This window comes from Drosophila pseudoobscura, chromosome X (genome assembly GCF_009870125.1).
Source record: "Drosophila pseudoobscura strain MV-25-SWS-2005 chromosome X, UCI_Dpse_MV25, whole genome shotgun sequence".
Classification (NCBI taxonomy): domain Eukaryota; kingdom Metazoa; phylum Arthropoda; class Insecta; order Diptera; family Drosophilidae; genus Drosophila; species Drosophila pseudoobscura.
The window spans coordinates 38265137-38288528 of record NC_046683.1 but is presented as its reverse complement, the minus strand read 5'-3'; the positions used below and the strand labels follow the sequence as shown (position 1 = coordinate 38288528).

At 41.7% G+C, this 23392-nt stretch overlaps 1 protein-coding gene across 6 annotated transcripts in view; it reads left to right on the top strand.

The window, feature by feature from the left end:
- Positions 1–4383, top strand: part of rsh (Rap GTPase activating protein radish) — a 133521-nt gene extending 129138 nt beyond the window's left edge. For 3 of the 6 annotated variants that reach the window (XM_033382295.1, XM_015186792.2, XM_002134533.3), the window contains 4 exons: positions 1029–1252; positions 1309–1615; positions 2961–3173; positions 3264–3993. In XM_033382295.1, coding sequence (XP_033238186.1) covers positions 1029–1252; positions 1309–1615; positions 2961–3173; positions 3264–3862 — 1343 coding nt within the window. In that variant the 3' untranslated portion in view covers positions 3863–3993. Of the gene's footprint in view, positions 1–1028; positions 1253–1308; positions 1616–2960; positions 3174–3263 lie in introns of all 6 variants that reach the window. The other 3 variants (XM_033382297.1, XM_033382296.1, XM_015186794.2) reach the window with 3 other exon arrangements.
- The last annotated feature ends 19009 nt before the right edge of the window (positions 4384–23392 follow it).

Below are 23392 nucleotides of genomic sequence, written 5' to 3'. Positions count from 1 at the left end.
GTATCGTTTTTGGAATAAACCTTAAAGAAAGAAAAAAATAGATGAAATAGCATTTCCTAGTATTCCATTGATCACGAATTATAGCTCAAGCTTGAATATACAGTCAACCGTCATCAATATTATCCATGGTAATTTACAAAGATACGATAGCAGTCGTATATGTATATGTAGATATATTGGATACGTCCAAAAAAAGTTTATTATGTTTCAAAAATGGCGAAGGCTATAGTACTGAAAGCTGGTTGATGGCTTTGCTATCATGAAACAATCTTTGTTTCCAAAATGAACCTCGTTTACAGCGAAAATCCGCTAGTTTTAAAAAGGTGGTTAGAAAACTGATGTTTTCGATTTTTATACGACCACGACAAAAGACTACCCAAGAAGCAAAAGCCTCAAAAAAACTTCTAATGGAATACTTAAAGCTTCAAAAGAGCGGTACTGTTAATCTATTGAATTGATACATTCTTCATTCCAGATGCAGAGTGAAGAGTATTTACTCTAGACTTCAGATCAGATGGGGCATCTGATTTCGATGTTCTAATTAACATTTTAGAGCGCTCTTTTTCGCAGTTTACACATGCGTGCGTGAGTTCCTCTCAATATCAATAGCTCAATTGTATGGCCAGGACATCTCTATCGCTTTGTTATTGGAGTTTTTATCGCTGTTCTCAATGGTCGAGAAGGACAAGCTGAACGCGCCACGGAATCCATCTTTGTCAGCTGTACAGCTGAATGAAGCTAGCAGGGACGGGGGTTGTATGATCAATCTGGGGATACCACTCACCATACCCGTACAGTTTTTGAGATTTTTGGTGTCCTCCCCGAACAACACCGCATGACACGCATGAATATGAAGCAACTCCAACTAATCAACTAACCATCTAACCAACTAAAAAATTGCAGAATGCTCCAAGACTACTTCTTTGCATTGTTTGCAGAACCGAAAGAACTGAAAACTTTTTGACTTTAGGGATGCCCCTTTTGCGAAGGATTAACATGTAACTCCTCGTTTTCTCTCCACCGAACAGGTCACATGCGACCCTCGTCGCCACTGCTGGACTCGGTCCGGGATCAGTTTGAGGACTACGATCAGCTGGCAAAGGACTTCACCCGCGTGTTCCTCAACGAGGAGCCATCATGCTTGAGCAACTCTCACCTCTTCGACGTGGTTTTCCTGGTGGGTCAATCCAAGCAGAAGGCACGCTTCATTGGAGTCCGGGCCATTCTGGGCGTACGCAGCCGCGTCTTTCAGGTGAGCATCCTTACATTTTGTTCCCAGTGTGGAACTGATTGCAAGCCTGTTTCCAGGAGATGCTATATGGCATCCAGACAGGCTTCGGATCGCCGCAGATACCCGTCGCGGAGATTTTCGCCCGCCCTGCACCGTCGTTGGTGTCGCCACAGAATCAGAAGCCGAAGAGTAACAACTATCTAACGGTGCCGGACTCGGACTCCATACGTCCCAAGAGCGTGCCCTCGTCACCGATGGTGAAGCGGGCGTTCTCTCGCCTGGGGACCATCACGGCTGGATGGGGTCGTTCGATTCGGAATAAGAACTCGAACCAGTTGAATCCGGATGACAAGAAGAAGTGGATCTCGTCGACAGATTGTTCGAGTAAGGGTTCTCATTCAATGCAATGCAACAATATCGATGCGTGTTTTTCTTTTCTTTTCTCTCCGATCTCCCTTTTGTTCTCCGCTCTCTCTCTCTCTCTCTCTTATGCGTCCTTTTTACGTCCTCGTTTCTTCGTTCTCCGTCATATCACTACCCACCAAACTAAAACTTAAACTAAATTCTGCAAAATACTCTTTTGTGATCTTCGAACGTTAAACAAAATTTGCATCCTTGAACCACATATGAAAAAAATACGAATGCTAATACGCACGTCGCACACTTTAACCTCCAACCGCTCTACGTATAAATATTACCCAATATTTACCGAGCTATATATACCTTATATATATACGTACATACAATATAAATACGCCCCCACTGGAACTCGTGGACGTCCTGTACTCTAACACTATTAACCTATCTTATGTTAAATTTCTCTATTGACTGTACCAATGGCGAATCATATATTTTCGCTGCATCAACATTATTATTAATATGCATCCCAATATGATTGGCTAATCCCTCACTCGACTCCATTTGTCTTGCATTTGTGCATTGAATGTCACTGTAAATTCCAATATTCAACCATAATCATTATCTACCATTACCCATATGATAATATATTAATGAATCGTTCATCGAACTCTTAAAATATTTTGCCTGACCAAATTTCTTCGAGATACTTTTAATTTCCGAACTTTTGCATATTATTTCTGCACAACTGTTTTGTTTGTTATATATTTTTTCTTTATATATTTTAATAAATTCTTAAAATCTATACGAAATGTTCATTCCACTTTTTCTAAATTTTTTACCGTTGTAAATGTGCACCAATATTTTATTTATTTACCGCACCACAACCTGTTTGCACCTGGGACTACTTTTGGGATAAAATTCTGACCATTGGTTAACACTCACCGTGTTTTCACTCTGTTTCCATCTTCGTTTCTCTTGCTCTTGTGTATATATATTTTGTTAATTTATTGATTTAACTTTATCTTCGTTCAACAAACAAATTGAATTCAAATAAAACAACAAACAAAATTTTGTCATCTCTCTCATCTCACGTGACTCGGCAACCGCCTCACCACTCTCGCCCACGCCCACGCCTTCGCCTCAATCCGATTAAAACTATTTATTTCCCTAATTATTTCTTAATGATCCACATAAAAAATCAAACAAAAAATATGCTCCATGGAATTCGGTTCGATTTTGTTTTATTATTTGCAAACTTTGATTTTCGATCGATTCTTGGACCGATACCGAAACTTAAACCAATACCAATACCGATAAAAAACAATCACAATCCCCAACAATGAATCGCGTCGATCATCGGCGAGTACAGATAGGGACAGCAAGGACAAGGACAAGGACAAGCCGGGCAACAACCAGCTGGCGGTACCGCGGCTCTCGGTCTGTGCCGACGCTCAGAAGGTGGACCGGGCCAAGCTTGCACAGACGGAGTTCAACATCATCGAATTTGATCCGGACACATTTCGTGTCCTTCTCGACTATCTGCACACGGGCACTTGTCCTCTAACCTGTGTTTCAATACCTGGTAAGTCAATGTGGAGCGCCAGATGTTGCTTGTGAGAAATTTTTTAGGAAAACGGAACACACATGCTCACCATTGATTTTTATTTCGCAGGGCTGCTGTGTGCCGCAGAGCACTACGATCTGCCGGAGCTTCTTCAGGCGTGCTTCCACCACTGCAAGCAGTTCCTACGCATCGAGGTGGTTTGCCCGATGCTCATCTCGCTGGAGAACTACTACTGGCGCTACACGTCCGCCTCCGAGCTGGTCAACATGATCCTGTCATTTGTGGAGAGCAAGGCGCACGCCCTATTTAAGTGCCCAGAGTTTCTCCATCTGTCCGAGTCGATGGTGCAGATGATCATGTGCCGGGAGCTTCAGACCCCGGAGATCCGTAAATTTGAGGCGATGCTCGCCTGGGCCCAGCACAAGGTGGCCAAGCTGAAAAACCACCCCAATAAGGACACCCAGTTTGAGTTCGAGTGTATCATGGAGAGGCTGACCCGCGACCTCAACCTCTGCCGCATCTCGCCCAGCGAGCTGCTCACCGTTGTCCTACCCTCCAAGTCAATGAAGAACGAACGCATCATGGAGACGCTCATGGTGCAGGTGAACCTTGGCACCTACCGCATGCCCGAGCTAGATGCCTACCGTCAGCAGTTACGCCAGCAGGAGTCCGCCGAGGCCACCGTGCAAGTCCACCGGGGTGGATGAGATAGTAAGAATGTGAGCTTCGATTTAGACCAGCAGCCGCTCGGCGCCATCGCAGCCACAACCAACATGGATGCGGGCGCCGGGGCCGGTGCCTGTGGCGGTGCTATCACCGCGCCCTCTGCCTCAGGAGTCTACCCGCCAAACGATGTCCGAGCTTATGCAATGGCCTCCCTGGCCGCCGCCCTCGATATGCAGCAACAGCAGACCCAGCAGCGTGACGCCACCGACGAGGAGGTGGAACTCTATGCAAGCTTCGACATGGGGCCGAGCACTAGCCGGGTGGCGGCCCAGATGCAGGCGGCCAAGGAGGCTCGTCGAAAGCGGTGGGCGACCGATGGGGCCAGCGGGAGCAGCGGCGATGGTGGCTGTGCCAGTGGCAGCAGCGGAAGTGGTCGGCGCTAATGAATATCGAAGCGAGTGCGTGTGGATATGTGTGTGCCTCCGTCTATGCCTGTTTCTGCATCTGTGTGTGTGGGCGTATATGCGTCTGTCCAATAAGTGTATTTCCCTGTATGCCTGTGTGTGCGTGTGAGTCTATCCCACCGCTAAGAGGAGCCCGAACCATCCAAATCGAAACTGACATTGTTAACTCTTACATTCACCCCGCAAAAGACTTGAGGTTATGTCCATGAACGGATTGGGGATTGAGAAGGATTGATTGATTGAACAGAGAGGCTATTTTTTGCAAGTATTACCGTTATCCCCCTTCCTCCTCCCGTATATATGCATATGAATGTATGTCCTAGGCTGGTACTATATCTAGTTTTTTAAGACTCCTTCCACACACACGCTGTGGCATTCGATTTTTGATGGCCACAATCGAAAAACAAAAACAACAAAACCGCTATGTATCCGAGAAGAAAGAGCTCTCGATGCGGAATCGGAATAGAAGAAGAAAAACCAAGAAAGGAAACGCTTACTGATGTAAAACAAAGACTTAAAACTTAAAGAAATTAAACCAAACTGTAACCAACCAGAGCATAAACAATTTTTTTTATCGATGTTATTATTGGAAAAAGTAAGCAGAAGAAAATGATACCAAAAAAAAAAAACACCTCACTATCCCTAATTATCCGCGTACCCTGTAATCCTGTAATCCTGTAATCCCCTCCAAAAAAAAACAAAAAAAAGGCCCATAGAATACAAGGCAAGTAACGGATGAAAATTTCTATAAGATTAACTAATTATAAGTCGAAATTGAAGTATAATCTTATTTCATTTTGTTACATTTTTTGAAGGTAGCTACTACTAACGATGTTCTACCGTGTTAGAGATGAGAGATACAATAGTACCCTGAAAACCCGGCATGCCCTGTGCTGTACATATGCAGAAGCGTAAGTCCAGTACATAGCATGCCCTTTATACTCACAATGTACATTAGATATACATATTTATATATACTACATATACAGAGTAATTTAAAGGATATACCTTACCCCCACATATATACATTTGAGCAAAAATTTATAGAGTTCAGCGACTCTCAACTGTAAAGATACCACAATATTTGTTCGTACTACGAGAACCAGAAACCGCATACCACTACCCACATTAGCCTAAGCATACGAACAATAGCTAGATATTATATGTATATTCCCCAAATATAGTGCTGGCTTAGGGCAGCTCTTTTGCGAACGCCCAGAACCTAAAAATTCAATACTCCAAATTGATACCAAGACGACAAATTTGGAGAATTTCTCTAAAATATAGTCACACGCATACATTGGGACAGGCTGAAAATAGCTCTGAAACTCTATAAAACCCATAATAGAGGTCCTCAGAAAATTAACACCAACCAACACTAAGGAAAACCATATTTACAATATGAATAATTCCCAAAATATCTCTGTAATATATGAGAGTCAATAGAACCTTAAACACTGAAACAATTTTGCAGATATAAGTTACAGAATATTTGTAGAATATTCCCCTAAGGGATACAGCAAACATGGGCGTAGCCAGTTTTCGACGATGGGAAGGGATAAATCTTATAATATTTTACTTTGTTAAAAAATGTACCTTGGGTCATGACGGAATTCCTAGTAATGCTATTTCACATGATTCTCGGATGAAATTCGAGTTTTCCGAGAGCGGAAAAAGGATGGTATCTCATACATAATTGAATAGTATTGAATAATAGATTTGGAAGAATCTATGAGCCATGTCCTTACGTTTTAAATTTGATTTTTGTGAGAAGAATTGAGTTTTCGAAAATATTTAAGTGTCAAGAAATGGCACAAAGAGCACCAAAGATCATTGAATGCTTTTGTATATTAGAAACATAAAATTGTATAATCTCTCAAATTTGCCTATGATCGGCGTATCTATGAATATTATAATTATTTGCTTGATTGATGTTCGCTAAATGTTCACAGAATTAATGTAAATTTTGATATCTTTTGGCAAATGATATTCAATGACAATCTAAGAAAATCATAATCTTTGCTTGATTGATGTTCACCAGTGGTCAAAATATCAGCTATTTGGATCTCAAAATGACATTTTGGTTACAAGGGATCGATCAATGTCCTTCAAAGAATTACAAATGCCATTTAGGTTAAAATAGAGTTGCAGCCATACTTCTAGCAGTAAGGAGTATTAAATGTTGTCTTTTATATCATTAAAAATCCATTTCTTAGATAGGACCCCTTCCCCTTGGCTACGCCCTTCTATAGCCTCACTAAAAACCGGACAAATTACATCCTGAAATGCACCCGGAAAACTACATACTCAAATACACCCGGGAAAATACTGTAAATTTTCGATTACACCCGGTAATACCACGCAAGAGCGCTAGATGTACCAAACGAGCAAAACCTTCTCATAGGGCTCTAAGATACATAATTATCTTATAGAATAGTAAAAAAAACCCGCTCAAATACTAAGTAACCCTCTGTCCATATACAACATCTGGCAGATACCCCTTAACAACCTCTGTAAGAATCCACAAACAAAATTTATGTCGCGATAATAAGATCATTGAACCCCTTACAAAAATAAAAATAACAAAACTTTTAAAAGAGCATCTGAAGACAATTCACAAAACAATGCAAACATACATCCATAGTATTTAGGAACATCCGAATTAGAAACCCATAGATAAGATCGTCAAGAAAACGTAATGTTAATCAAACTTGGTTCAGTGTCGCTCTTTCAAATTTTTACGCTCAATGAATGTCAAGGATTTTGGGGAAAGTGCAAGACGATCTTGATATATTCCTCCAACACACACTACTACAGACAGTCTAAAGAGACCATTTGAAGACTTTAGAGGAAACTACATATATGTTCTTACAAAAGCCCTTACCAGCAGTTTTGAAACACACTGCATTGCTTACATTTATCTCAGTCCCCCAATTACAGACAGAGCAACTTCAATTAAGAAAACTTGGCAATACATAGACATACATATGTACAGTTTGTGGCCAAGACGGTAAAGCAAAGCAAATTCTAAACAAAGAGAAAACTAAATGTAAACGGCAGCATTTCCGAAAGGGTTTCACATAAATGTTCAAAGTCGCATATATCAAAATTCAATATCTACACAAAAACTATATTATATCACAGAATTTGTTACGAAACCATGAAAAAGTGTATTGCCTGAAACACACTGAGAAGCTTGGAAAAACTCTTGTAAAATCCTAAGCAAACAAACTAGACAGTAAACAAAAAACCGAAACCAACACCAAACAGCAAACACTAATTAAACGCTTTCAATGTGAACAAATAGTTCTAATTAAACCAGATACAAAATACCCAAACTATACAGAAATAGATTCATATGTATGTGTGTGTGATAGTATATATCAAAAAAGTCAGAACAGTACATTAGAACTTTGATCCGAAAGGGCAGAACTAACGTAGGGGATCGGTAACGGGACAGAACAGAACAGAACGAACTTTGACGAGTTTTTTATAGGTGTGTGTGTATGTGTGTTTTCAATGCAAAACAGTTCCAACGCATCGTTGGATTAAAGTAGCATACGTCACGCAAAAAAGGCCTGTTATCTGTGACGGACGAACATTAATGATCATATTCACATTCAAGCAAAAGAAAACGACTGTTGACGGTGATAAAGACGGAACATAGTAGCCGAGTAATCTCAATTTTTATAAAAAATATCGGACGAAAATTGGGAATCCAGTGACCAAAACAAATAAAATGGGGGCAAATGGGAACAACTAAACAGACCGACTCTGACAAAGACGGTAGAAAAATGTCTAGGAATGGATGTTTTGGAACGAAGCAAGGTTCATTTCCAACCCAAAGCCACGATTTTGTGGAAATAGAACTTATCATAGAACGCATTGTGAATGAGACCAGACGACGAACAGTCCACTCAGAATAAACATATACATACAATATGAAATAGTTATACAATACGACAGTTGTTGGCGTTTTTTTTTTTGGTGTTTTATGTGTGATTAATCTACAGATAAATAGCAACCGATATCAATACAATGGAAATATACATAGCTGTATTTTAACTGTCTATCGACTTGTCGAGCAAAAATAACTGTTTGAACTGAATGTATTGATGTATTTACCATTTACCATAGAAAGCTGAAGAGCATAACCGAAAAGACGAGCGGGGAGCAATGCATCGCTAAAACCACAAAACATATATTTACATGAATTATTTGGAGCAGACGAGTTTCTAAGTATTTTTTGTGCCGTGCTAACCGAAACTACTCACAACTGCTGTCACGGCCCCAAAATCTCGGACTTGCCGGGATTCAGCCTGGTCTGTCCTGTCCTGTATTGACCTTTGTGGACTGCGAAAGTTGTTTTGCCCATAGACAAGAGGACAGGGCAGAGCAGGCTCCTCCGCGACACACTTTTGATATCAAAGCCCCAAAACCAAACTCCGTGCAAAGCCGCGACTCCTTTTGAGCTGATCTGGAAACAGATCTACAATCTGTCAGATATACGAAACGAGAAAAAACTATAAAAAAATGTTTGTTAAATAAGAAAACACAAAACTCAATTGATTTGCAGAATTATGCAGAAGCTTAATAAATGTTGTAATTGCCAGAGCCATGCAAAACATAAAAACACGTAACGTAACAAAAAAATATTAAAAATTAAAAAAACTTATACATTAAAATGTTTTCTTATTGGTTTAATTTTGGGACTATTAAGTGATTTAAATGATGAGCCATAACTTGGTTATTCGACTGCATGCGTGTCTACGATTTCAGCAGCAAAAAATATTTCTAAATTCCGTAGTATACTTATTATGTATTATATACATATGTACGTATAATCAAGAAACTTCTTATTTGGGTGCCCAGCCATCAAGGCATTTTCGGTAACGGAAACGCTTCCTTCTGAGCGTCACACTCATCCACTTTCCCTACAAATCTAATATACCCCTATACACTTTTTGAGTATCGGGTATAAAAAAGGAAATTCTAGCAGGGGGAGGGGCAATAATATTGAAAGAAGAAAAGAAAGAAATAAAAATCATAGCACAGCCGAACAAAAAAAGGGTATATGGGATTTGTGGTTTTTTTTTGTTTTTTTCATATTCATTTATTGCTTATCTCTTCTATGATACAATTGGATTACATTAAATAATGGGACATGGGACTAGGGGCCCCGCGAACTGAGGTACTGCCGCAAAGCATTTCTTCCCAGTGCACTGCAGTGGCGTGGACACCTACTCGTCTGCTCCTTCCGCTGCTGCTGCCTCCAGTGTCTGATGCTCATGGTCAAACCTGTGGCAGTCGAAGAGGACGTGACGGGCGTCTTCCTCTATGCCTGAGGTAGCCGCGGAAGCATGTCCGCTCAGTGCCTGGGTGAGGTAGAAATCTACCTGGCCGTGTTTCGTTTCAACCCAGCATGCTATGCTCGGGATGAGAGTGTGGGTCCATCGGCTTTTGGGTGAGTGGTCTCAACGAGACTGCCATCTGTCCAAGCTGATCCTTCTGACGGCGTCCTTTATTTCTGCTTTTGGAGCGTACCTCAGCTGTACTGTCCTGCGTGGCGTCGTGGATCTCTTTTCTCTTCCGTATCAGCTCCCTAAGCGGAACTTTCCTGGCAATGACTAGCGCTGCTTCGTCCGAGATGGTCAGGAACGAGCACGCGATCCTGATGGCGCACAATCTCTAGGTTGCCTCCACTCCTCGCATATAGCTTTTAACCTTCGCGGCTTCCGCCCACACAGTGCTGCGGCGGTTGCATCTGCGACATCACGACGCTCGTCAGCAGCTTCCTCGTTGCCTGCTTTGCTCCTCTGGTCTTTAGCAGTATCTTTGATAGCGCTCCCGCGGTCCTGTCGGACTTCGTGTGGGCGTACTCCAGGTGCTCCTTGAAAAAGAGGCGCACTCGGGCGGTCTCGACAATTTTTCGGCTCGATATTAGGACGGCCTCCGTTTTTTGGGCCGCCAGCTCTAGTCCCGCGGCAGCTAGGCACGCCTCTACGGCATGTATGGCAGCGTTGGCCAGATCCTCCACTGCAGCGAGCTCCTTCGCTACTGCCACTATTGCGACGTCGTCGGCGAATCCCACCAAGTTTTGGTTGTCTGGCATCGGGAGCCTTAGAACCCCATCGTAAATGGCGTTCCAGAGAAGGGGCCCCAATACGGAGCCCTAAGGGATTCCGGCTAAGATCTCGTATGCTCTGGAACCCTGACACGTGTCCAATGTGAGCAACCTGTTGCTAAAGTAGCTGCGCGCTATATTTAGCAGGTAGCCCGGAATGTTGAAGGACCTCAGTGCCTCCAGCATCCGGGCCCAGTCCGCCGAATTGAAGGCGTTCCTTATGTCCAGTGTCACCACCAGACAATAGGACTTTGCGCCGCGTCTCCACCTGGTCCCCGCAGTGGCCATCTTTGCCGTTTCTACGACCCTCAAGATGGCGTCCAGCGTCGACTTCCCTTTCCTGAACCCGAATTGGTTCTGGGATAGACCGCCTGCTGCTTCGATGGCTGCTCGTCGCTTTTTCCACCTCTCGGGCAATGTTCCTTCCTGGAGGCATTTGTAAAAAAGGCTCGCAACTTCCCTCGGGAGCAGCAGTAGTGCCAGCTTCAGAGCGCTGTTGGGGATCGCGTCCAGGCCCGGGGCCTTCCTGCAGCACCTTGGCTCCCGTAACTTAGATGATGTCGCTCGTGCTATGCTCGAACCGTGGGGAGCTAGCGATCTGCCTTCCTCGAGGAAACAGTGCGCTGACTATTCCCTCGAGCGCCACAGGGTCGATTGGGGCTTTTGCTGCCATCCTGTACGCGCCTCCCCAGGGATCGCCTTCGGCGCCGTTGCATAGCTTGAGGAAGCATTTCCTCTTGCTGTCCTTTATGGCTGCCTTCACTTCTTTCCTCGCCGATTTGTAGGTCTCGCTCAGCGTGTCCTGGCGGTACGCCTTCCCATGTCAGAGTGGGAAACCAAGGGAGCCCAGGGAGCATAGTATCGCCTCGTGTTCGCTGGCGGTGTACACGTCGCTGATCTTCCATCGAGCGTGCCAGGCCAGCGCGGTGCTGGCGTAGGTGAGATCGATGATCGGCCATACACCTGCCCTGTTGAAGTTGTGTTGGACATTAGATTTGTGGTGATAGTGGATGTGAGTAACGGCCATAAAGTATAAAAGCTCACAATTTAGAGAATGACCATTTCCACCAGATTGCCGATCTGGATCAGATCCAATCATTATTATAACCTGTGAACGGTTCACAAACCTTCACAAACATAAGAGCAACACCATCTCCTGGAGGGACAACCCAGAGGGCTTATTATTTCAATATATTTCCTTAATTTACCCTGACAAAACCCTTAATCATTGTTTATTTTGTCAGAACTTCAATTAATTTTCATTGATCTGCTGTTGATAGAAAGCGAGACCATTGTTACGGATTATCCCAGTTTAGAGATGCTGATAAAAATGTTTTTCGTTCAATAATTTGTGAAATATGAGTAACACAAAGGAATTCAGTAAATTTTTGAACATATATTGCCAGAGCTATACTGCAAATAACACAGCGCAATAAGTTAAACCGCCTTTAATTTGCCAAAAAATTGATGGGCAAAAAATTTTTATTTTGGACAAAATTTGTATGGAGCGATGCAATTGCTCTTCAGTTTCACTGCTCAAAAAAAATTTTCGAAAAAAACCTAAAAAAAACGGTGCAAAAAAGTGGCACCCATATGTGAAAGAGGCTACAAATATTTGGAAGTGCTAAACAATCACAATTCCCCTCTGGAGATAATTTGATTGGGGAGTCCTTTATATTCTAACAGCACAACGCCCCGTGTCATAAATTCGTTACCCAATTCTTGAATTACATTGGGGTTAATACTTTGGACTAGCTGCCTCAGAACCCAGACTTAAACATTGTCGAGAATCTCTGGTCGTATATAAAAAGGGACCGGACTCCAAATTTGACAAGGAACAGTGAGAATACAATCTGAGAGGTGAAATCACTCTGGAGAAAAATTCTGTTGTCTTATATCCACAGCTTAGTGGAGTCAGTTCCGAGTCGTGTGCAAAAGGTGATAGAGGCACAGGGAAGATATATATTTTGCTGATTCATTATAAAAAGTTACTTCGTTCTTTTTAGTTTTTATACACGATACTCAAAATGAGTATTGGGGTATATTAGATTTGTGGTGAAAATGGATGTGTGGAACGTTCAGAACGAATCGTTTCCGACCCCATTAAGTATATATAATCTTGATCAGCATCAATAGCCGAGTCGATTAAGTCCTGTCTGTCCGTCCCTATCAGCGCCTAGTGCTCAAAGACTATAAGAGCTAGAGCAACGACATTTTATATCCGGACTTCTTTGATATGTCACTGTTACAAAAATGTTTCAAAACATTGCCCCGCCCACTTCCGCCCCCACAAAAGGCATTCACAATTTCAAAGATACGAGAAAACTGAAATAGCAGAATCGTAGAGGATGACTATATCTTCTAGAGTGCAAAATCTGAACCAGATCGATCGATATTATAGCCAGAATCAAGAAAACAGTTTCATTCTTTCTCGCTCTGTCTCTCTCTAAACACATGGTCTGTTTTGCCAATTGCGAAATGTGAGTTCAAGGATCTTAGAACCTATAAAAGCCGGAGTAACCAAATTTGGTATCCACACTCCTGTGATATTGGACCTTGACCGTTTCGTGTCAAAATTTCGCCACACCTCTTCCGCCCATACAAAGGACGAAAATCTGTTGCATCTACCATATTGCAGATTCGAGAAAACTAAAAACGCACAGTCATAGAAAATGACCATATCTATTTGGTTGCTGAATCTGGATAAGATCGGATAATTTTTATAGCCAAAAGGAACAAATCTATTTGCAGTGGTTAAGCAGCGTCCGACGTCACGCTCAGACTGATTTTCTGTCCCTCTCGCACGCACTCTTTGTCGTGTCGTTCAATATTAGCGGCGTCTGCCGGAGGAGAGCCATACTGACTAAGTATCGGGTATAAATGTAGAGTTGCGGTCTCCGCAGCAACTCACAACGTTCCGGCTCGTTTTACATATTGTTAATAGCTTAATATAATACTTATCTACGATAAATAAATAAAGTTTATACTTTGAAAAAATAAGAAGTTAAAACCGAACATGTTGTGCATCAATTTTGTCAAAATACTTATGCCGATGTGTGTAGTTATAGGGTACAACGAACGCAAAACCAGAACCAGTACGAGAGAACCAACAAGAGCATCACCAGCTGTGGGCCTAACTTAACGCAGCGAAGAGGAAGCAGCAGCTAACCACGGACAACAAAGAGACGGCACGAAGTCACCGCAAAGAGAAGAAACTACGCCAACGTCACGCCATACGCTGCGAGCAAGCGACAACACCAAAAGAAACAGCACGACAGATAGGAAGACGAAGAAAGCCGACGATCGCTCTTACGCCAACGCAGCATCAGCAGAGAGCCGACGACCCAACGCAGCGAGCAAGCGATTAGAGGGAGAAAGGGAGATACCGGCCCTCTCACCTCCCGGGGCAGGGGCCAGCAGAGGAAAGCTACAAAGCAGCGAAGCGGCAGAGAAGCTGCCGGGAAAAAGGAAAAAACGAGGCATGGTCCATCGCGGGACAGGCTCGAGAGTGATTTTAAAACCCAGAACGAGAACAGACGAGCCGCGGAAGCACGTCAAAAGTGTACGAAAGAAGGAGTGTACGAAAGAAGACGTGACCCAGCTGTTAAGACCTTAAAAGAAAAGTCTAGACATTTGCAAATTGAGTTGTAAATGCAAACTAAACTTTATTCTTAAAATCAGAGCCTTATCTGTGATTTGACAATGAGGTAGGAGGTACAATTTGGTAGTCTATAATAGTGTTGTGTTGCTCATGAGTGAGTGAACAAAAAAGAGTTGTTCACTTAAGTGAGCAACTGAACATGTTCCTTCCAAGTTGTTCTTTTTTGTTCACTTGTTCTTTGTTGTTCACTTGTTCTTTGTTGTTCACTTGTTCATTTTTACTCACTTGTTCATTTTTACTCACTTTTTGCGCAATTTTGCTCCTCAAAGGGCTTTTTGCGATCTGGCAGCTTTGCTCATATTTGCGTTTACTTCACACTTTTTGTATTACCGGTAAAGCTGTTTACTCTTTTGAAAAATTCACTATGTCGCTAATTCGAAAGTATAGTGAAATTTGGAACCATCTGTGCATGAATAGTGAACAACTGAGAGAGCAAGTCAGAAACTGAGCAAGTGAGCAACTGAGCAAGTGAACAAGTGAGCAAGTGAACAAGTGAGTAACTGAGCAAGTGAACAAGTGAGTAACTGAGCAATCTAAGAGAGCAAGTGAGCAATATGAGTGAGTTGACTCACTTACTAAAAAAGAACAAGTGAACATGTTCACCAAAATGAGCAATGTTTACCCAACACTAGTCGTCACTGTTAACGATCGCTTCTCTGTTAACGCTCACCTTACTATGGGTTTACCCTTGTTAACTCTCGCTTCTGCACAGAACTTTCCAGACTCCAAATTTGACGCACACACACCACCACATCCAGATCTCGCTCGCCTGTCGATGCCGCTATTGCCGTCCTCTCTTTGTTGCCTTGCCGTGCTCTCGCTGTTCGCCGCTAACTCGTTGTCGCTTCTCGAATCGTCGTTGCTTCTGCTGTTACAAGATGGTCGTCTCTTTGCCGCTTGCCTTTTCCTGTAGTTGTAGCCTCCGTCAGACGCAGTGCAACACAACAACAACCAATGTTCTTTGATTCTTGCTGTTTGCTGCCGTCGTTTTGTCGCTTCTGCTCTCTTTGGAACGAACGCGCTCAGATTATCGTCTCTGTGCCGCTTGTCTCCTTGTAGCTCTAGGCTCTCAGACGCAATGCACAACAACAACAACGAAGGTTTTGATTCTTGCTGTGTTTGCTGCAGTCTGCCGTCGTTTTGTCGCTCCTGCTCTCTTGAATGTCTGCTCACACTAATGCGCCTTCTTCGACAAGTGTCTCCCTCGCACTTATAGGCCAGACTGAAACTCAATTTTGCACCGCGACCGATCTCTTGTGTCTCCAGTCTCGTTTTCACCAAAATTTCCAAATACACGCACAAATCTCACTTGCAAATGTTGTTGTCTTGGGCGTATTTTCGGACGAGCACCCAATTTGTAGTAGTTTAAGTTGCTTGATGGCAACGAGTAACTTTTATTTGATAGAATGGTCAGAATGGTCACATTTCTCCTAACTGTCTTTATGAAGCCGATAAAGTTAATAAAGTCCGCGTCATTTCTGGTCGCAGTCGTATGAAACAAATTCAAATAGACGGCATTGTAGTTGACTGTCTTGTAGATACAGGGTCAGATGTAACCATAATCAAAGAGAGTATGTTGAAGACCATGAAAAACGTAAAACTTTTTAAGTGCACAACTATGTTGTGCGGTCTGGGTCAGATATCAACAAAGCATGTTGGATACTTTAATGCAGAAGTTACCGTGGATAAATTGCAGACCAAAAATAAGTTTTTAGTCGCCCCTAGTAGCCAGATTGATTTCGACGCATTGTTGGGGCATGATTTCATTAAAAAGTTCCGTTTCGTCGCTGATATGCAAGGATACACGTTTTTGAAGCTTGAAGTAGATCCTGTGCCAACAGATGAGTATGCTCTTATATATAATGTAACTGAAGAGTCATCCTTTGCAGCTCCGCCGCAATATCGAAAATACGTTGAACATAAGATAATTATATAATCAGATATCATACGTTGATGATAAGAAACAGTTACAAAATACCTACAGAAGTTGCAAAGAAGTCTCCAATCTATTTGAAGATAGTTCCCGACGGAGTAATCAAGCCGTTTCATCACTCTCCGAGTCGTTTAGCATCAGAAGAAGCCAACGCCGTAAAGAAGCAAGTCGAAGAATAGATCGAGAAGGAATTGTCAGCAAGCACAGTTGTCGTCGTGAAGAAAAAAGATGATGCACTTAGAGTTTGCGTAGATTACAGGAAGTTAAACAGCATGGTATTGCTGGACTGCTTCCCAGTCCCGATCATGGAGAAAGTCTTGGAAAAGCTGCAGTCGGCTAAGTGCTTTACCATAATGGACCTTGAAAACGGATTTTTCCACGTGCCTATGGAAGAGCAAAGCAAGTCGTATACGGCCTTCATCACAAAGAAGGGATTATTCGAGTTAAATAAAACGCCTTTCGGATTCAAGAACTCGCCAGCTGCATTTATTCTTATTGGTTGACTGGCTATGATATTAAATAAATGAATCACAGTATTATATTAAGTTTTAGTTGATTATATATATATGTGGGTTGGTGTACCACACAAAATACCAAATGAAGATAAGATCCCTAGACGACGAGCAACGATGATCCCATCACTAAAAAGAACGACGAACAACGATGATCCCATCACTAAAAAGAACGACGAACAACGATTATGCCATCACGAAGAAGACGACGAGCAAGGAAGAGAGAAGAAGAGAAATAAAACGACGGCGGTACCAAAAAGACGCAAAAACGACGACGGCCGCAGAGAAGAAGAATAAAACGACGCAGAATAAAGAATACATTTATCCTAAATTTATCAAACATTAAATACAAATTAATTATTAAACCTAAAGTAAATAAAAACCCCACATTTTGGGCGCTCCTCCGGGAATGAATTAAAAGTGGTTACTATTGAAGAAGAAACGAAAATATAAATTTTTTTCCCCCACAATGCCGTATTTAAACGATTTAATATGTGAAAATCTACGCTCGAGCAAGAAAGAGGGCATAGCGGCACTGCATAAATTCGTGATCGAGGCCGAGGGAGACAGAATCAACCGAAAAAGATTACGCGAATTTTCTGGCTTCCTCTACGACGAAAATGATGAGAGGTACAAAGCAAAGAAGGAATACGCAGTAAATAATATAACACATAGTGATCTTGTGGCTATATGCAATGTGTTGGGAATCAGTTATACTAGTGAGGACCTTTTCTTGCATGTGTTTTGCAATTTGCGTTCGATGACCCTGCTAGCGCATGATGAAACAAGCAACGACGAAACTGAGGATGATGATGAAAAAGAAAAGGATAACAACAATTCGTTTGAGACGGCAGACCATGCCAGCATAGAAAACATTGCAGGGAAAAACGAAGACACAGAACAAAGAAGACACGCTACAACATACAACCAAATAGTGGAGAGAGATATGACGCCACGATTTGCGATTAGTTTTCGCGATGTGGAAGAGAGCATTCGAAGTTTCGACGGCACTAATACTATTCCAGTCGAAGTGTGGATAACAGAATACGAGGAACAGGCGACACTAATGAAATGGAATGATTTCCAAAGGTTTTTGTTCGCCAAAAAAGCTCTAAAAGGAATCGCGAAATTGTTTGTATTGAGTGAAAGGGGTTTGAATTCATGGAATTCCCTCAAGCAGGCATTATTGTCAGAATTTAATTCGAATGTAACCAGCAAGCAAATTCATGAGCAACTCGCGCAAACGAAACGAGGCAACAATGAGTGTGTATTCGAATATTTCTACAAAATGAAAGACATTGCATCACGAGGAAGTATTGCAGACGACACATTTATCCAATATTTGATTGACGGCATAGATGGAAAAGGTGTGAATAAGACAATTTTGTACGGCGCAACAAATATAAATCAGTTTAAAGAAAAATTAAAGTGCTATAAAACAATTATGGAAAAAGAAAATCAAATGGAAAAAGAGAAGTCGAAGCGAAATGAAATCAATATAAAAGAAACCGACAAAAAAAGTCAAAGCATGAACAAAGATGATAAGAAAGAAGTGAAATGTTATAATTGCGGTGGTAAAGGTCACTTATCGAGTAACTGTCAAAATAAAGATAAAGGTCGAAAGTGTTTCAAATGCAATCAATTCGGGAATATTTCTAAAGATTGTAAAATTGAAAAGTTTGGTGCAACGTCAGTAAATACGCGTAGATTGCAGCCAAAACCCGATATCACACACAAAAAAGTCGCATTTGAAAATAAAAAGTGTATCGCGCTTTTTGATACGGGCAGCAAGTTCAACGTTATGCGGGAAGACTTTTATCGCGAGATTGGCAAGCCGAAGTTGGAAAGCTGTACACTTGTTCTTATTGGATTTGGCGGTTGTGATTCTAATAGGATAAAACCATTTGGACATTTTAAACACGCTGTTCCAATTGACGATGGTGAATTCTTGTTAGATTTTTATGTAGTAACAACCAGACTTATCGACGTGAAGCTAATTATTGGAGAAGAACTGTGTTTACTGGCGGAAATCGTTTTTAATAGAAACGGACTTCAAGTGCGCAATATGTCGAGCAATATGTCGAGCGGGGACGAACTAAATATAATGAAAATTTGTGAGGAAATTGACAATGACGTACGCGAACTAATAGACAATTATGTGCCAAACAAATCAAAAACAACAAATGTAGAGATGCGTATCGTATTAAAAGATGAGTCTCCTATATTTTCGCGTCCGCACAGAATGGCGTTTACGGAAACGCGTATCGTCGATGAACAGATTGAAGAGTGGCTTAAAAATGACATTATCGAAGAATCTACATCGGAGTTTACAAGTCCAATAGTCCTTGTTAAAAAGCGAGACGGTTCGTCAAGGGTTTGTGTTGATTGCAGGAGGATCAATAAGGTAACTGTCAAAGACCATTTTCCTTTGCCGCTTATTGAAGATCAACTAGACAGATTGCAAGAGGCCAAGATATTCAGCACGATTGATCTTAAGAATGCATTTTTTCATGTGCCGGTTTCTGAATCTAGTCGGAAGTACACGTCGTTTGTAACTCAGCGAGGCCAATATCAATTTTTGAGAGTCCCGTTTGGATTTTCAAATTCACCAGGAGTTTTTCAGCGGCACGTCAATGCGATATTTCGACATCTGTCCAGCAAAGGTATTGCTTTACCCTACGTTGATGACGTGATTATTCCAGCACAGACAGAACAAGAAGCTATGAAGAATCTAAAGGAAGTTATCGAAACATGCAAAGATTTTGGCCTAGAATTGAACATAAAAAAATGCCACTTTCTGAAGACCCGTATTCAATTTCTTGGTCATATAATGGAAAACAGTAAGATTTATCCTTCAACAGAAAAAATAGATGCCGTATCAAAGTTTAAAATGCCACAATCACTCAAACAAGTAGAGAGTTTCTTGGGACTCACTGGGTATTTTAGAAAGTTTATCCCGAATTATGCAGGCATTGCTAGAAGGAGTTGACAAAAAACAAGACAAAATTTAAATTTGATGTATATGAAGAGAATGCCGTTAATATCTTAAAAAAACTGCTGACGGAGAACCCAGTATTGAATATATATAATCAGACTTACGATACAGAAGTACACACAGATGCATCAATTGATGGTTTTGGTGCAGTTCTATTACAGAAATCGCCAGACGACGGACAGCTACACCCGGTCTATTATATGTCCAAAAAGACTACTAATGCACAGCGGAAATATAGCAGTTACGAATTAGAGATTTTGGCAGTAATAGAAGCGTTAACCAAGTTTAGAGTATATCTCTTAGGCATTCATTTTAAACTGATAACAGACTGCAATGCTTTTACAAAGACGCTGGAGAAACAAAACTTATGCGCTAGGGTGGCGCGATGGATTTTGTTCCTGCAGGAGTACGATTATGCTGTGGAACATCGGTCAGGAACTAGAATGAAGCATGTCGATGCTCTCAGCCGCTACCCAATCATGATGATAACTGAAGACAGCATAAGCATCGCTTTAAAAGATGCACAGTCGAAAGATGAAAAGATTAAGGCTGTTCGGGCCAGCCGCTGAAGAATAACCGTAACTTTAACATTATTATTGTATGAGCATAGAGAGCCGCCTACATATGTTGTAAAGCGTTGACTTTCTGCAGAACTGCTGCGCTCTCCCGCTAAAGGGGCTCTCTGCCGTCGCCACTTCGGCAACTACTTTGATCTGCTGCCGCCACTTCGGCAGTCAATTTGATCTAACGCCGTCGTCTATAGTTTAGTTCTATGCTAACCCCTCTGCGCATTGGTTGCATATTGATCTCGCATAAAGTTCATCTGGCAATAGCAAGCAATCGGCTTCCGCTAAGCCACCAAGATTAAATACGAATTTTAAAGATTAACCCAAAATCTCTTTTTATTTTGAAATACATAGGTGCCAAAAAAGCTTGGCATCTCAAACAAAGGCTATTAAACAAATTCTGAACGACGAACAGAAGACTTACGACGATTAGACTTGTATATATATATATGTGGCCCCGGATTTTCCGTAGTTGTACTTTAGTCCAGGATGCCAGGTTTTATTATAATTAGTCTTTATTTATGAATATTATTTAAGATTAGTTATGATTACAACGGTCGCTGTGCTTTAAGTATATTTTGATTACTACAGATATTTGCGCTCGTAATTTGCGTGTGGCTGAGTGAGACTTTGGCACCGAATTAATTGGCGTCGATCGTTGAAACTGTGTTCTCTCCTCTCTTTGTTCGACGGCCGCTTCTAGTCTCTCTCTCTGTTACTTCCTCTGTTATCTCTACAGACTCTGTTGCTCTCCCACCAAATCCCACATTCGGCCCTCCTGACATAGAGTTCGCCCCGAACTCCTTCATAAATTCGGCCACCGTAGATGTTTTAAAAGGGCCTTCCCCTTCACCCACTCTTTCTACATCATACCGGCCGTGCTTGTGAATTTTGACCACCTTATAGGGCCCTAGAAACTTTCCCCTCAACTTCAATCCAACACCATATTGGGTCCGCCTGATTGCAACTAAGTCATTGATCTTGTACTGCTTTTCATCCTTTCTCTTTTTATCAAAGGCTCACTTATTTTCTTCCTGCAACGACTAAATATTGTCCCTAGCCTCTTTCCTTAACTGCTCACGATCTTCGTCTAGCTCACCTATGAGAGACTGTTGTACCAATTCTCTCAATTCAGCTATGTCCGCTATACGCATGTCTACTCCTGTTAGCAGCTTAAATGGGGCGACTTTGGTACTCCTAGGTTCGACATTGTTAATTATCTGCTGCACTCTACCCACGTGCCTATACCAATTTCCTGGATTTTCTAAGCTCATCTTTGACAGCATCGGTACTACTATTTTGTGCGTTCTCTCGACCTGTCTGTTGCCTCTAGGTACGCCTGTAGCTATTAACAAATGTTGTATCTTCTGCTTGTCACAGTACTCTTTGAATAAGTGCGATGTGAAAGCACTCTTTCTACTTTATTTCTTAGTTTAGGGATAAAGTAAGATTTCTCTACCAGATCCTGTGTTTTCTTCACCGAAAAATGTCCCTGCCTGTGGGCAATCTGTATTATTTCGGTTTCCATTTGAGATGGAACAACTATTAACTCTCGGTTTAGATCTTTGAATAAGATTTGGTTTGCCATATAATAATCCTCGTATCCCTGCTCTTCCACCAGATTTCTGACCACCCTTGTCCATTCATCTGCACACTGCGCATCCTTAAGCCTGTGCATAACACTCTCTGTTAATACGTAACAAGCAACTCGACTGAGAGCGTCTACGTGTCGCATCTTCGATCCTGAACGATGTTCTATTTCGTAATCGTAGTCCTGCAGATACATTGCCCACCTAGCTACTCTTAATGGAACGTCTTTCTTTTTCATCGTCATGGCAAACGCGTTACAGTCCGTAATGATTTTAAATTTCAGTCCGAGAACATACACACGCCATTTAGTCAATGCTCCTATTACTGCTAGCACTTCAAGTTCGTATGAATGATAGTTTTCCTCACATGGCTTTGTTTTCTTACTCATATACATCACTGGGTGCAGCTGACCATCTTCTGGATTCTTTTGTAACAAGACAGCCCCAAAACCTAACTAAGAAGCATCCGTGTGTATCTCCGTAGATAATTTAGGATTGTACAATCGTAAAACTGGTTTCCTAGTGAGAGCGGCTTTCAATTGCTCGAATGCTAATCGCTGCAACTCCTTGAACTCGAACTTAGAATCCTTTCTCAAAAAATCCGACAATGGCCTGGCTATGACTGCGTATCCTTCAATGAATTGCCTGAAATAAGAAGTCAACCCAATGAATCGTTGTATAGCTTTTTTATCTTTTGGGATCGGAAAGTTTGCTACACACTGTGTTTTCTCCTTACCGGGTGTTATGGTACCATTTTGTATAACATACCCCAAGAAATCTACCTTACTTTGCAAAATTTGACCTTTACTCCAGTTTATCTTCAAACCATTCTTTCCTGCCACTTCTAGCACTCTTTTCAACTTCTGTACGCCTTCCTTAACATCCTTACTTGGTATAATGATATCATCCATATATACTACAGCGTCACCCTTCTGAACCAATTCTCTCATTACCGCAACTATGAAACGTGTGAAGATTGCTGGCGAATTCGAAATCCCAAACGGTACAAATAGGAACTCATATTGTCCTTTCTGCGTTACAAATGATGTATACTTTTGTGACTGAACTTCAACTGGTACGTGGAAATAACCGTTAGTCAAATCTAATGTCGTAAAAATCAAAGCTCCTTGCAATTTCTCAATAACATCCTGCATCTGTACCATCGGAAAGTTATCTCTCACTATTTTCTCATTTAACTTGCGATAATCGCAGCATAGACGTTTCTGTCCATTGTTCTTTGGTACTAATACAATCGGAGAGGCATATTCTGATGTACTGGGCTTTATTATCTTTTGTGCTAACCACTCGTTGACCTGCTCGTCTACTATGTTCTGCTCACTATAAGCCATACGCCTAGGATGCTGATATACAGGTAAATCATCCGTTAGTACAATTTTCATCTCTATAGGGCAATGCACATTTCGGCTTGGCTTGTATTCCTCAATTATCTTACTTATTTGATCTCTCTCTGAATAGGGAAAATGTGACAAATCAATATTTATAGCTTCACTCTGCTCTAAGTTCACCATACACAAACTCTGAAACTCATTCAGCAACTCCGTACATGAATTAACATTTTCCTTTTCATCTTTATGTTCTGGAACATTGCGCCTAGTACTTACTTGACTTCCTGATCTGAGGACTAGTGCTGTTCCATCTCTTGTTACCTTCATGTCCACACTCTCTAAAAGAGTTCTACCCAATATAGCATCAAATCCCATGTCCTC